This window comes from Pelodiscus sinensis, chromosome 14 (assembly GCF_052426305.1).
Source record: "Pelodiscus sinensis isolate ZL-2025 chromosome 14, ASM5242630v1, whole genome shotgun sequence".
Lineage (NCBI taxonomy): Eukaryota > Metazoa > Chordata > Testudines > Trionychidae > Pelodiscus > Pelodiscus sinensis.
This window is the reverse complement of record NC_143065.1, coordinates 22,383,218-22,398,745: the sequence shown is the minus strand read 5'-3', so window position 1 is coordinate 22,398,745 and position 15,528 is coordinate 22,383,218. Positions and strand designations below refer to the sequence as shown.

Here is a 15,528-nt window from a genome sequence, read left to right as displayed (position 1 = left end):
TATGGGCCAACCAGAGACTGCAGCTGGCCTGAACCACTGGTTAGAGGGAATATGACAACTATCAGGTGGTGGGAGAGAAACATAGGAGCTGACGTTGGCGTAGGGATGGCTTGAAACTGAAGCTAGCCTGCAAAGGTGGCAGCTACCAGCTTATCCCAATCAGCCTGAAAATGCTGTTATTTTGCTATTGTCTGTTGGCCTTTAAGGGCAGGATTTGAGGCTCTGCAGAACGTTGGGGCTCTGTTACCTGGCTATTCTGGAGTGTAAAACAGGCCGAACAGGCCTAGGGGATGTTGGAAGTACAGCTATTGCAATGCCACAAATAGCCACTGGGAATATGATGCAGCAGCTGCTTTGCCACAAAGACATAATAATAATAACTCTGGGAAAATGTACATTGTAGAGCATTAATTCCATCAGTAAAGACAACATTCTCCTGAAGTCAGACATTTTGATCATTCCAGTTTTGTGGTTAAGTGTTTCTATTATAAACAACTGAAACCAGTGGGATTCAACCTTGACATTAGTGTCATCCTGGAGGCCCCACTGAAGTTAATGGGAATTTTGCTAGTGACTTCAATGGGGAAGGGTTTCACAACTATTTCAAAAAGGTCAGTGAGCTATAATCAGCACATTGGTCAGTTCTTTGCTCTGTTTTGTTAGCACAGAGGGAGCAGATGCTATTTTCAAGCACTGCTTGAGAGTCCCCTGTTGGTCAACAGCTGAAATATTCAGCTCGTATGCAATGTTCCCTCTGATCTTTTCCATCTATGTGTGGATTTTTTTCCTTCGATGTGTGAAATGGATTTTTTTATGTGCTCTATGTCATGTGTGAATTTGCATCACCGATAGAAAAACCTAGTTGTGAGCATTCTAGCTGGGCAGCATCTGAATCACAGAATCATAGGGTTGGAAGAGACCTCAGGAGGTCATTGAGTACAACCCCCTACTAAAAGCAGGACCAGTCCCACCTAAATCATTCCAATCAGGGCTTTGTCAAGCCAGTGCTTAAAAACCTCTAAGGATGGAGGTTCCACCACCTTCCCTAGGTAACTCATTCTAGTGCTTCACCACCCTCCTAGTGAAATAGGGTTTTTTTCTATTTCTCTCAAGTAGTTGCACAAGTGCAAAGCTTGATTACAGAGAACACTGCTTCTGTCCCTCTTGTGGCTGATCATAATGCAGGGGAAACAGTATAGAGTAGGAATAGATGGAATGCATTTTGCTCTTCCTTTCTCCAGCGGGTGTATGGACCTTTGGTGAACATAAGCAGATGGCATGAGTTAGAGAAACCCCCAGGCTTCTTCAGCTTGTGTTTGGGTGGGGTTTGAGCAGAGAATTAGAAGACCCTTTGGGAAGAATTGATGACTTCTTGTTCATCAGTTCTTGCTGCTCTCCCAACTTGAGTGGCATCAGCTTTAACGTTTTTCAGTAATCTGTAATACTGTTATCCTGACATATACTTCAAACAAGGAAGAATGAATGTCTTACATAAACAACTGTTAAATATTTAATCTTGCTAAAAATAACTTTTTATGATGATTATTAATTTATAAGAATACAAAATTAACTATATACACAACTAAAGCAACATTTTGGAAAACTAAAAAACAGGACACCCCATCTACCACATAATTCTTTAGGTATCAGAGGTTTTCATAAAAATTGTATTTAATATTTAAATTATTTTTATTGAACCATTTAACTTCATAATTATGTGTTTGGTTTAAATAACAGGGTATCGTCCACCATCTTTCTCAGAAAAATTTTATCTTGTGGTAATTGAAAAAGATCGCAATGGATGCTCAATTCTTCACATGTGGCATCTTCATCTTAAATCTGTGCAAGCATGTTTAGGTGAGTGATTGTATTTTCTCAGAGATGGACATTTATTAACATTAACCATTGCAAAAGCAAATTTAAGCTAGTCATTTTTAAAATAGATTTCCTCATTAGGAAAGCCACGGTAAATAAATGAGCAGCATCCAAGCAACCAGTTCACTTATATTAAATTTTCATTTTTAATATTAGAGGCCATTTAAGTAAAGTTAGTGGAAGTTATCACATAACTGTTATGGTAACATATAGAGATAGATATAGATATAGATATCATTATACTTGCACAGCTCAATTTCATTTGTATTACAGAGTTAATCAGCTGTCTGAATTCTACTACAAATTAAGCATTGGCAATTTTAGAATAACTTGTAAGATCAATAGAAAAGTTTGATTTAGCTGAGTGATAGCTACTTACCAAAGTTTAAGGAAAATCAAATCCACTCTGTTGCAGTCACAAAATAACACTTTTGTTACAGGTTTTTAGGGGTAGCCGTGTTGGTTTATTTCAACAAAAGCAACAAAAATTTGTGATCACAGGATCACAAATTTCTCAAGCATTTACATTTTCTGCCTATAACAAAAACAGCACAGAATCCAGTGGTACTTTAAAGGCTAACAATTTTATTACCATGCCACTGGACTCTGCTGTTTTTGTTATAGGCAGAAAATGTAAATGCTTGAGAAATTTGTGATCCTGTGAAAACAAGGACTTTTGATCTGAACTGTTTCCAAGTAGAACAAGAGCAATCAAGAAGTATGCAATGTACCTGTTCTATGTGACTAATGTACGCCTAAAAAAATAAATCTGTGTCTATAGGATATTTGAACATTGGCTGTTAGCACTATAAATTATAATACTGTTTATAATGTTTCTTTTCAAGCAAAGAAACCTGAAGTTACTTCATCAGAGAATCAACTTTGTGTACCTGAACAAAAGACTCTGGAATCTTCTCCAGATACCTCACCTGGCTCAAGTCCTATGCCACGTTCTGCATCAATTGCTAATCTTCAGACTGCCAGTAAACTCATTTTGAGTTCTAGACTTGTATATAGCTATCCTCTAGATCTTCCAACTGGTGTAGAAGTAATAAGAGCAACCCCTTCTGCAGGTAAAATAATATTGTTCTAAGCAGATTAACAAGTTTTTTACAATAAGTTAATTTTTAGTTAGTAGTACTGTGTTGTACAACCTCATTTTGCCAAACTTTTGGTTCACTGATGTTTGTGTTCTTTCATGATACTGTGTTCTGAATTTGAGGTGAAACTACATTCTAGGTCTCCTAACTCCAGTAGATTAGAGAGAATGGTAGTTGACTTTTTAAAAAACTACAAGTCTGTATGACTCTTTTAATGCTAATTTACAAAACTGTCTGATAAATTTGGCTTAGTCAGTGGGTCAAATTTCCAGCTTTACCCAAGCACACTCCCTTTTTCCCACAATAGTTTAAAATGTTCCTTGGGGCTTTCAGAAGGTCTGCTGTGTGTCTTTCTGAAAGAATGAGAAAAACACTGTCTAGTGCCCTAGCATAATGCCCAAGGCCTCATAATTGTTTTTGCATCATTTCTTCCCATGTTTAACCAAGTTAAGAAAACACTAATCTTTTGAAAACCTGCCCTAATATTCCTAATCTAAACTACTGAAAATAGTATATTTCATTCATGCATCCGTTATATTTTATGTTACTAATAGTGAGTTATATTTGATCTTTCTTAGGGCACCTGAGCTCATCATCAATATACCCAGTCTGCCTTGCACCTTATTTGGTGGTAACATCCTGTTCAGACAACAAAGTGCGATTCTGGAGATGCACTGTAGAGATGGATTTAAATAGCAGAAATGAAATGATGGAGACGTATCATTGGAGAAAATGGCCTTTAATGAATGATGAAGGGGAAAACAACAGCAGTACAGTATGTGTAATAGGAAGGCCAGTTGCAGTTAGCTGTTCTTACACAGGACGTCTTGCTGTGGCATACAAACAACCTGTACAGCATAATGGTTTTGTTTCCAAAGAATTTTCTATGCATGTTTGTATATTTGAATGTGAGTCTACAGGAGGATCTGAATGGGTTTTGGAACAGACAGTTCATCTGGATGACTTAGTTAAAGTTGGGAGTGTACTTGATTCAAGGGTCAGTGTAGATAGTAATTTATTTGTATATAGTAAATCAGATATATTTTTAAATAAAGACAAATACCTAATGCCCAGTATCAAGCATTTGGTACAGTTGGACTGGGTATCAAAAGAAGATGGCTCACATATACTTACAGTTGGGGTGGGTGCCAATATATTTATGTATGGACGACTTTCAGGAATTGTGACAGAGCAAACAAGCAGCAAGGATGGAGTAGCTATTATTACTTTACCACTAGGTGGTAGCATAAAACAAGGCATAAAGTCCAAATGGGTACTGCTGAGATCTATCGATTTGATGTCCTCTGTAGATGGCACTCCTTCATTGCCAGTTTCTCTCTCTTGGGTACGAGATGGCATACTGGTAGTGGGAATGGACTGTGAAATGCATGTATATGCACAGTGGAAACATGCTGTCAAATTTGGTGATGGCGAAAGTGATGTTTTTACTGCTGAAGACTCAGTAACTCAAGATCCACTTAAAACAAGTTTGCTAGCAAAGAAGACCAGTGTAATCGATGGAGCAGGTGTTGTGGATGATGTCTTTGGCACTCCAATGGTAATTCAAGATGGAGGCCTTTTTGAAGCTGCTCACGTCCTTTCCCCTACTCTTCCACAGTATCACCCAACCCAGCTATTAGAATTGATGGACTTAGGTAAAGTTCGCCGAGCTAAAGCCATTCTGTCCCATTTAGTTAAATGTATTGCAGGAGAAGTTGCAATAGTTAGAGATGTAGAAGCTGGGGAAGGTGGTGGACCAAAACGTCATCTTTCTCGTACCATTAGTGTAAGCGGTAGTACTGCAAAGGACACAATCACTGCTGGAAAAGATGGTACTAGAGACTATACTGAGATCGATTCTATTCCACCACTGCCATTGTATGCATTGCTTGCTGCAGATCAAGATACCACATTTAAAATTTCTGAAGAAACTGCTAATGTACCTAAGGGGTCTGAAGATCACATTAAAAGAAAAACAGAGGATCAATATTCAAATTTATTCCAGATTCAGTCTGTTACAACTGATGACTTTATAGATTTTGAGCTGGAAAAGAGAGAGAGTAAATCCAAAGTAATTAACCTTTCTCAATATGGACCATCTTACTTTGGCCAAGAACACGCTAGTGTACTTTCCAGTCACCTGATGCATTCAAGTTTGCCAGGCCTCACTCGTTTGGAGCAGATGTTCCTGGTTGCTTTGGCAGACACAGTGGCTACAACAGGCACTGAACTTGATGAGAACAGAGATAAGACTTACTCAGGTTAGTAGAGAGTGTGAATTCTGATTAATGTTTGTGTATTTCAACTGTTAAAAATAGAATTATTCATAATGACTAATTGTGTTTAAGTGAACTTAGTACTCATAAAAGATGTATTGACAGAGCTGGTATGCAAAGCCATTGGTTCAGATAAGATGCAGCAGAAGCAATGGTAGGTTAGTTTTTCCACACATGCTGTTGCTCAGTGTGCCTCAGTCCTGATCTGTTAATAAGTAGAAGGATAGAGTCAGTCTCCATATCTGTTCTGTCTCTCCTCCCCCCCCCCCCCCCCGCTATGAAAATATCAATGGGGTATATAAATTGTGTGTTTACAAGTACAAATCTTTTTTTTTTTTTGGGCAGGCAGAGATACATTAGATGAATGTGGCTTGCGGTATTTATTGGCCATGCGCTTGCATACATGCCTTCTGACTTCACTCCCGCCTTTATATCGAGTTCAGCTGCTTCATCAAGGTAAACTTTGCTATGTTTTGTGTTCACAGGAGCAGAGAAAAAACATTTCAGCATTATCGTCAATATTTCTATTACCCCATTTAGTAATTTTTATTTTATGTTTTCTCATAAGCCATGATCCTGCAAAGACTTACATATATGCATCCACCATGCAACTCACAAATCTTATGCCTTAATAAAATTAAGTCTTTAAATTGCCAGCAGACTCTTTATTATTTTTGCTGAAATAGACTACCAATGGTACCTGTGAATCCTGCCATTGTGAATAGTTCATAACTTCTTTGTTACAGTCTATGATGAAGGTAATGGAAGGAGAACAATAGACAAGTCATGAGTTGGAAAATGTGGTAAAAAGATTATGGCTTGTCAGTTTGATGTTTGGGTATTTTCCCCAACAAAATTAAGGGTTTTTTAAATCATCTTTGCAGAAGAAATAAAAATAAGTCTCCGTTAATTTTTCAAAACTAATTTGTAATTTTCATCCCAGTCATTTGCTTCCTGGTTGAAGCAGGGGCTCAATGATGCTTTCTGAAATTTGGGATAGGGGAGCAGGCAGACAGGTTCCCAGCTTTTCAAGGGACTTGTAATAGCAAGGTATTTTCCCTTTGTCCCTGCCTCTCACCCTAGCATTCCAGTGTGTGTGGTAAAGGAATGAGAGTGTACTAAGGCTGCTGTGTTGAGCACCGGATTCCTCAGTTTGCAATTAAAGGCAGCAACAGGAAGGATTGCTGTTTGGTACACTGTTTGCCAATAATCATTTCAAGAGTTTGAGAAGTGGGTCATGTAGCCTATTTTTTCCAATGTACTTTTGCGTTGTTGCTGCACATTTCCCTTCCTGGCTTTCTGGTCCTAGCACTGGTAATGTATATTCTTACTTTGCTCTTCAAAGTTAGCAGAGATGTTAAGAGAAATGTATAAAGTGGAGTCACTATTGAGAGGAGCTGCTACTGAGGGAGAGTAAGCAGGAGGAAGGAGGTTAGACCTCTAGGGTTAAGAGACATACTCCTTTTGACTCCTAAAGCAGCAAGCATGTGTCGTCTTCCTTGTATCACACCTACTCTCACAGCTTTGCAGTTCACAACAACAGCCTTCTCATTCTGTCCATTTTAGCTGTTTCCCACATTAGAACTTTTGGGGTAGAGGGCAGAAAAAAATGCCTGAGCAGAGCTGAATTCATTGCCTGATTGCTACCTAGATATTGCTTTGCAGTTCTTCATCAGACCTAGTACCCTTCAAATCCCTGCTGCGACCAGAAACTTCAGGCAATGTCAGAAAAATAAGAATTTGATTATGAATTCAGTGCTTTAAAGACAGAGAAGTACTTGTTGGAATCTTTGGGGAATTAACTGAAATAATTGCAGGGTCTACACAATCTCTACGTTTACTGACATAATATCATTTTGTACACACGTAGCAATTTGTGTTCAAAGAAGGATCTGCTCTACCAGGAGAGTGCATCACCAGTTAGTAACCTGGTCAGCACCACTGCTCCTATTGGGACTGAGCCATCTAAAAGCACCCCACTCCTAGACTGAATCCCACCTCTGATTTGCTCACTTGCATTTGTGATTTGAAGACTATGTATGTATGTATTTTTAAAAGAAGAAAATTGTTGCCCCACTGAAAGCACTTGAGTAGAAATTTAGAAACAAAATGATAAAGTCGTGATATGGCCCATATGCAGTCTGCTTCCAATTTTTCACTTGTTTATTAACAACCTTTTATTTTCTGAAGGTAATTGTTACATGTAACTATTTAGGTGTATCTACCTGCCATTTTGCCTGGGCTTTTCATTCAGAAGCTGAGGAAGAGTTGATCAACATGATTCCTGCTATCCAGAGAGGAGATCTACAGTGGTCAGAACTAAGAGCAATGGGTATAGGCTGGTGGGTTAGGAATATTAACACACTCCGAAGGTGCATTGAGAAGGTAGTGTGAATCACTTATGTGAAAACTTTATGTTGTATTTTGTATAGCTTAAGGAATAAGTTACAGCAAGATATGTTTTAGATATGCAATTCATAACAGAAATCCATGATAATGACATTAGTGTTAAGATTGTCAGACATGTTAGATCACATGTCAATAACTAAAAAGTACTTTAAGAACAATAATAAGTTAAAAGAAGTTACTGACTTCCTCATTTTAAAAATACATTTTTCTTAATCTTAAATCTATTAAACAGTGAATTTTTCATCTCAAATGGTAGACCTCTCATTGACATCAGTGGGATCAGGTTTTTACCTGTTGAATCTCCCAGCTTTTGTAATTTTAAGTCTCCAGTCCAATAATTAGATTCATATGGATAGACCTTTGGATATAAATGAAATAGCAAGAAGATAACATATTGAGTAAATCGGGGTTGGCAACCCCCAGCACACGTGTCACAAGCAGCACGTGAGCCAATTTTTATTTATTTATTTTTTACTGCATGTGGGGTAGGAGCTCAGCTCTGCCTCTCCTCTCCCTTGCAGCAGGGAGCCACTGCTGCGGCTTGAGCCTGAGCCGTGCAGCTGCAGGCTGGAGTACCAGCTCCAGCGTCCTGTGTGGGGCAGGAGAGATGCATGTGTGCATGAGTCCCTGGGGCTGTCTCGTGCTTTGGGAAGGGATGGGCCTGCTCCACAGACCTGGGGTTGGGTGGCCATCACGTGGCGCGCCGAGCCCTGGGCTGCATCGCACTGCTCCTTGTGGGCTATGTGTGGGGGTGAGGCCCCTTCCCCAGTGCCCTACTGTGCCCAGCTGGGCTGGAGCTAGCTCTGGGCTCTGCCTGCCCTGCCTCTCCTCGCCCAAATGTTGCTTCTGGGGGGCTGCAAATCCCAGTACTGCACTGGGGGCACAGGGATGTGGAGTCGGGGAGTGAAGAAGGATGCAGGGGCAGGATGGGAGAGGTCAAGGGTTACACTGAGGGGCATGGCCAATGCAGGGTATCAGGCTGTGAGAGCAATATCATGGGGCTGAAGGGAGTGAGGCTGGAGCAGAGGGAAGAAGTGAGGGAAGATACAATTGTACTTTGAAGAAGCTACACTTTCCTTTACTCCCCACTTCTTTGTCTCTCTCCCCAAATAGCTATTTGGAAGCCCTGAACCTCAGTCCTCCCTGTCCCTTCCTCTCCCCTCACTCCATGGCCCTAGGGTGCCAGAAGAGTGAGGTATCTCAGTTGAGGGCCACATCAGTGAGGGTTGGGGGCTTGGGGAGGAGTTTTTTTGTTTCTCACTTGTGCGCTCCCCAATTGATTTTTTGTGGGTCAGTAACCCCAACCCAGAAAAGGTTCCCCACCCTTCCCATAAATAAAGAAAACATTGAAACCTTTAGTGTTGGACATAATATTTTACTTTATTTAAAATGAAATTTGATAAACTAACACGAGGAGAATGTTAAAACACGTAATCTGTTTAATAATTTAAATTAAACCATTCTTCACAGCTGCAGCACTAGCAAAATGGCTCGGGCGTAATTATGTAATTAATGGTGAGTTACCATTAGCAGCTGGCAGTCTGTGGAAAGATTTGCACTGACGCAGGTAGTCCACTGCAATGGAAAGAGCCACTCCTGAGAGAGCAGCACTGCCCAGGGCAGAAGAATTAAATCTTGGTATGCCGCTTCGGAAAGGTTGCCGACCACTGGAGTAAATGATTGTGAATCATAGAAGTGGAAGGATGAAAGGGAACTCTTGACAGTATAGCCAGATGAAAATTACCTCATCAGCTATGAGGGATGAAAAATGATTGTTTGTCATTCTGTAACTTCACATTTTACACTTTTTAAAGTGTAATCTGCTACAGACTCTATAAATAGTATCTTCTACAAAATATTCCCTAAGCATCTACATAGCTTGATATCAGGGGTCAGGTACCACCGGCATGCTGACAGGGCACAGTTCATTGGGATTAGCCATTGGTGGGCCGCAAGATGCTTTGTTTACCTGACCATCCGCGGGCATGGCCACGTGCAGCTCCTGAGGGCTGCAGTCTGCCATTCTTGGCCACTGGGAGCTACAGGAAGCAGTAGAGGCTGAGCCATTGCTTCCTGCAGTCCCCATTGACCAGTAATAGTGAACTTCAATGCCTGGGAGCTGCAGATGGTCAAGTAAACAAAGCATTTGGCAGCCCACTGGGAGCTAACCCTGGTGAACCATGTCTGGCCCACAGGTTGGAAGTTACCCACCTCTTTTTATAGGAACACACACAAGAACTCCATGATATAATTCCCACCAGAGTTTGTGCGGTTTTTAGCCAAAGGCAGCCTTTTTTTGCAATAACTGTTTGCTCCCTATCTACTACTGTAGGTTGCAAAAGCTGCATTTCAAAGGAACAATGATGCCTTGGATGCTGCAATTTTTTATCTTGCTATGAAGAAAAAAGCAGTGGTATGGGGTTTGTTTAGGTGAGCTCCATTAACTTTTGATTTTAAAAATAGTAATAAAACTAATAGTGTAAAGAAGGACTATTTCATATTAGAGACTCATTTCAAGTGGTGTTGGGATCAAAAGATGCAATTTAAGTTATAATTAAGTATGTGTTGGGGTTTTTGTGTGCTTTTTAACACAGATCTCAGCATGATGAAAAGATGACCACATTTTTCAGCCACAATTTCAGTGAAGATAGGTGGCGCAAAGCAGCTTTGAAAAATGCCTTTGCTTTATTGGGAAAACAACGCTTTGAACAATCTGCTGCTTTTTTCTTACTAGCTGGTTCCCTGAAAGATGCTGTAGAGGTATGTAAAGTAAAATGGAATTTCTGAACTGAATTTGAGAATTGATATTCATCACGATGTGGTGTTGAATCATTTCATAAAAGCTGTGGCAAGAAAAAGTTGTACAGCGGAGCAATGAAAGTCAGGATTATGCAACCTTAATGCTGCCTCCATGTGTGTTGTGCGTGCATTGCAAGTCTTTATATTTGAGATCATGTAATAATTCTGTATTTGGTTCAATACAGAAACCCCCCAAAATGTTAATGTGAATAATGTTGAAAAATTGTGGGTAAGCCTTAAAAAAATCTATTATATTATTTATCCATTGATACACTACTAAATAATCCAAAATTTTATAAAAATCTGAAAAATAATCCGCATATTTCTGGCCAAACAGAAGAGAAAAAAGAATTTGGATCCAGGTTTTTGACCCTCAAATTTAATGTACCTTTTAAACTTTTTTATATGATGGGGGAAATTATTTTTCATTCTACATGTAGGTGATTATTTAGTTCTTTCTTTAAGTGAATTAGGCTTATCTAATTCAGCAGCTTGCTTTTCACGCTTTATTCCTATAGGTATGTCTTGAAAAAATGGAAGATATTCAGCTGGCCATGGTTATTGCTCGTTTATACGAATCAGAATTTGAGACCTCCCTCACTTATACATCCATTCTTTATGAAAAGATTTTGGGTTGCCAGAAAGATGGAACTGGCTTCAGATGTACTAAATTGCATCCTGATCCCTTCCTGCGAAGTCTTGCCTATTGGATAACGAAAGACTACATTAGAGCACTTGACACTTTATTGGAACAAACACCTAAGGAAGATGATGAAAATCCAGGTAGGGAAAATATCAGTGTTGTCATTTTCAAATATATTTTACCAGTAGCATTTTTAGATCCTTCCATCATTAAATATAATAATTAAGCGTTTAAAAATAAACAAATAATCCTTAAATATGAAAAAAGGCAGCAACAACAGTGAAAGTAGTTGTTACCGGAGTTGTAATTCATTAATACAATAATTCTCAGAAAAATTTACAAAAGATTTCAACATAGAAGCTAATATCTTTTAATTATCAGGTTAATTCTCCATTGTGTTGTACTTATTTGAAGGGTGCTATAGCGCCTGTTACCATAAACTTATTACAGTATAGTAATTCCATTTTTTACAAATGTGCTTGCTGTGGTTCATGAGTGAGTGTTACCTGTGAGCTCTGTCTCCCTGTGGGCACTTCCTTCAAGTGATAAGCCTACATCTACGATTTTTGGAATAGAATCCTGAGATTTACCCAAATTTTGACCTCCGGTTTACAGCACCCAGTTTCTCTAACCTGCTATTGACCATCTGAGCACCATCATTCTGGATCACTGCAGGACTAAACTTGTAGGCCAGGGATGGGAAACTTTTTCTCTATCAGGGACCACTAACCCCCAGAAAAAATCAGTCATGGATCTCACACAGCCACACAGAGTGAGGAGGCATAGACTCGGAGCTTCTTTTAGGCTCAGGCATGGGACCGAAAAGGAGGGGTTCAAGATGCGGCAGGAAGATCCAGGCTGGATCAGAGGGGTGAGGTGCAGGAGAGTATGAGAGCTCCAACTGGGGGGGGGGGGGGGGGAGGGAGTGGGCTCTGCGGTAGGCCTGGGGATAAGAGCTTTGAGGTGCAGGGAGGTGCTCTGGGCTAGGGATGTGAACAACTAGTCGACTATCTGATAAGCAAATGCTTATCAGGTACTTGACACGCTAGTTGACTAGTTGCTTTTTCCACCCCTTACTGCCTCTATCAGAAAGAGGCAGCAAGGGTGGGGAGGAGGGTAAGGGAGGTGGTTCAAAGCAGCAGCACCACGTATATCCCAGATCAGCTGGGGACTCCCCCACTGGCCCTGTGTTCCCCGCAGTGCTTTTCCCCTGGGGTTGTTGCTACACTTCAGAGGCAGAGGTGCCCTTATCGACTAAGCAAATAGCTGATGCAAATTTCATTCACTATTCAATTAGCCAGTAAATCTAAATTGAACATCCCTTCTCCAGGCTGAGGCTTAGGGGTTTGGAGTGCTGGAGTGGGCTTAAAGGAGTGAGTGGGGATGCAGGGTCTGGGCAGAAGTTTTGGTGCAGGAGAAGGGGGTGCTCAGGGCTGTGCAAACGGCTGGAGTGTGGGGAGGGACTGTGGTCTTTGGGGTGAGGCAAGTGATCACGAAATAATAGAGTTCATGATCTTAAGGAAAGGTAGAAGAGAGACCAGCACAATTGAGGTAATGGATTTCAGGAAGGCAGATTTTGATAAGCTCAGAGAACTTGTAGGTAAGGTCCCATGGGAAGCAAGACTGAAGGAAAACAACTGAGGAGAGTTGGAAGTATTTCAAAGGGACGTTGTTAAGGGCCCAAAAGCAAACAATTCCGCTGTGTAGGAAAGATAGAAAATATGGCAAAAGACCAGCTTGGCTTAACAAGGAGATCTTGCACGACCTCAAAATAAAAAAGGAGTCATATAAAAAATGGAAACTAGGACAACTAACAAAGGATGAATATAGGCAAGCAACACGGGAATGCAGGGGCAAGATTAGAAAGGCAAAGGCACAAAATGAGATCAAACTAGCTACAGGCATAAAGGGAAACAAGAAGACTTTTTATAAATCCATTAAAAGCAAGAGGAAGACCAAGGACAGGGTAGGCCCACTGCTTAGTGAGGAGGGAGAAGCAGTAACAGGAAACTTGGAAATGGCGGAGATGCTCAATGACTTCTTTGTTTCGGTCTTCACCGAGAAGTCTGGAGGTGTGCCTAACGTAGTGAATACAAGCAGAGAGACGGTAAGTTTAGAAGATAGGATACACAAAGAACAAGTTAAAAGTCACTTAAGAAAGTTAGATGTCAGCAAGTCACCAGGTCCTGATGAAATGCATCCCAGGATACTCAAGGAGCTGATAGAGGAGGTATCTGAGCCTTTAGCTATGATCTTTGAAAAATCATGGCAGACAGGGGAGATTCCAGAAGACTGGAAAAGGGAAAATATTGTGCCCATATATAAAAAGAGGAATAAGAACAACCCAGGAAACTATAGACCGGTCAGTTTAACGTCTGTCCCAGGGAAGATAATGGAGCAGGTAATTAAGGAAATCCTATGCAAACACTTGGAAGGTAATAAAGTGATAGGGAATAGCCAGCATGGGTTTGTGAAGAACAAGTCATGCCAAACTAATCTGATAGCTTTCTTTGATAAGATAACGAGCCTTGTGGATAAGGGAGAAGCGGTGGATGTCATATACCTAGACTTTAGTAAGGCATTTGATACGGTCTCGCATGATATTCTTATTGATAAACTAGGCAAATATAACTTAGATGGGGCCACGATAAGGTGGGTGCATAATTGGCTGGATAACCGTAGTCAGAGAGTTGTTGTTAACGGTTCTAAATCCTGCTGGAAAGGGATAACAAGTGGAGTTCCTCAAGGGTCTGTTTTGGGACCCGTACTGTTCAATATCTTCATCAATGATGTAGATATTGGGATAGAGAGTACGCTTATTAAGTTTGCAGATGATACCAAACTGGGTGGGGTTGCGACTTCTTTGGAGGATAGGGACATAATTCAAAATGACCTTAGCAAGTTAGAGAAATGGTCAGAGGTAAACAGGATGAGGTTTAATAAAGAGAAATGCAAAGTGCTCCACTTAGGAAGGAACAATCAGTTCCATACATACAAGATGGGAAGCGACTGTCTAGGAAGGAGCATGGCAGAAAGGGATCTAGGGGTCATAGTGGACCACAAGTTGAATATGAGTCAACAGTGTGATGCTGTTGCAAAAAAAGCAAATATGATTCTAGGTTGTATCAACAGGTGTGTTGTAAGCAAAACTCGTGAAGTCATTCTGCCGCTCTACTCTGCACTAGTTAGGCCTCAGCTGGAGTACTGTGTCCAGTTCTGGGCGCCACATTTCAAGAAAGATGTGGAGAAATTGGAAAGGGTACAGAGAAGAGCGACAAGAATGATTAAAGGTCTAGAGAACATGACCTATGAAGCCAGGCTTCATGAACTGGGCTTGTTTAGTTTGGAAAAAAGAAGATTAAGGGGGGACATGATAGCGGTTTTCAAATATCTAAAAGGGTGTCACAAGGAGGAAGGAGAAAATTTGTTCCTCTTGGTTTCTGAGGACAGGACAAGGAGTAATGGGCTTAAAGTGCAGCAGGGAAGGTTTAGATTGGACATTAGGAAAAAATTCCTAACTGTCAGGGTGGTCAAATATTGGAATAAATTGCCAAGGGAGGTGGTGGAATCTCCCTCTCTGGAGATATTTAAGAACAGGTTAAATAGACATCTGTCAGGGATGGTGTAGGTGGAGCTTGGTCCTGCCTTGAGGGAGGGGGGCTGGACTCGATGACCTCTTGAGGTCCCTTCCAGTCCTATTATTCTATGATTCTATGATAAGCGAGTTGGGGTGCAGGAGGGTTGGGGATGTAGGCTCCAGGAAGGAGTTTGAATCTGGGATGGAGATGAGGGAGAGGGTTGGGGTATGGGGCACTTACATCAGTCAGCTTCTGATTGGTGGTGCAGCAGGGCTAAGGCAGACCTCAGGGACATGCTGGCTACTTCCTGGACTGGCTCCTGGGAAGGGCAGGTAGCTCTGTGCACTGTCCTTAACTGCAGGTATCAGCCCTGCAGTTCCCATTGGCCACATGGGAGTTATGGGGTTAGCACTTCCAGGCAAGGACAGTGTGTGGAGCGTCCCTGATCACTATGAGCTGGTGCTTTCAGCTCCAGCCCAGCAGCAGGAACAGGGGGCAGACACAGAGTTCAGGGTTTTTGGCCTGTGGTATGGAAAATTGCTACGGGCAGATGAAATTGAACAGGGGTCAGATCTGGCTTCAGTGCTCTTACTGCTCCTTGCCTCAGGGGCAGACTGCACTCTGAAATGGCCACTCATCATTGGCAAGGGGGTGTGAGCCTTCTGCTATCTTGGCTGTGTCCCTTAGTACCCTCAGGCCTTGCTTCAGGCCCTACAGGCTGGAAGCTTGCCTGGCCAGAGCTTCCCCAGCTCTGCCTGCCCTTCCCCAGCCCTGCTCCAAGTCAGAAAGTCTCTAGCTTCCCTGGCAGCTAGGTCCCTCCTGCTCTACAGCTGGAGAAAGAGTGAATC

At 41.3% G+C, this 15,528-nt stretch overlaps 1 protein-coding gene across 4 annotated transcripts in view; it reads left to right on the top strand.

Moving 5' to 3' along the window:
* Positions 1 to 15,528, top strand: part of DMXL2 (Dmx like 2) — a 151,631-nt gene that overhangs the window by 81,134 nt on the left and 54,969 nt on the right. For all 4 annotated transcript variants that reach the window (XM_089782037.1, XM_075897232.2, XM_089782035.1 and 1 more), the window contains exons 16-23: positions 1,738 to 1,857; positions 2,721 to 2,948; positions 3,554 to 5,236; positions 5,597 to 5,707; positions 7,467 to 7,636; positions 9,993 to 10,090; positions 10,255 to 10,420; positions 10,978 to 11,242. In XM_089782037.1, the coding sequence (XP_089638163.1) occupies positions 1,738 to 1,857; positions 2,721 to 2,948; positions 3,554 to 5,236; positions 5,597 to 5,707; positions 7,467 to 7,636; positions 9,993 to 10,090; positions 10,255 to 10,420; positions 10,978 to 11,242 (2,841 nt within the window). The remainder of the gene's footprint in view (positions 1 to 1,737; positions 1,858 to 2,720; positions 2,949 to 3,553; positions 5,237 to 5,596; positions 5,708 to 7,466; positions 7,637 to 9,992; positions 10,091 to 10,254; positions 10,421 to 10,977; positions 11,243 to 15,528) is intronic.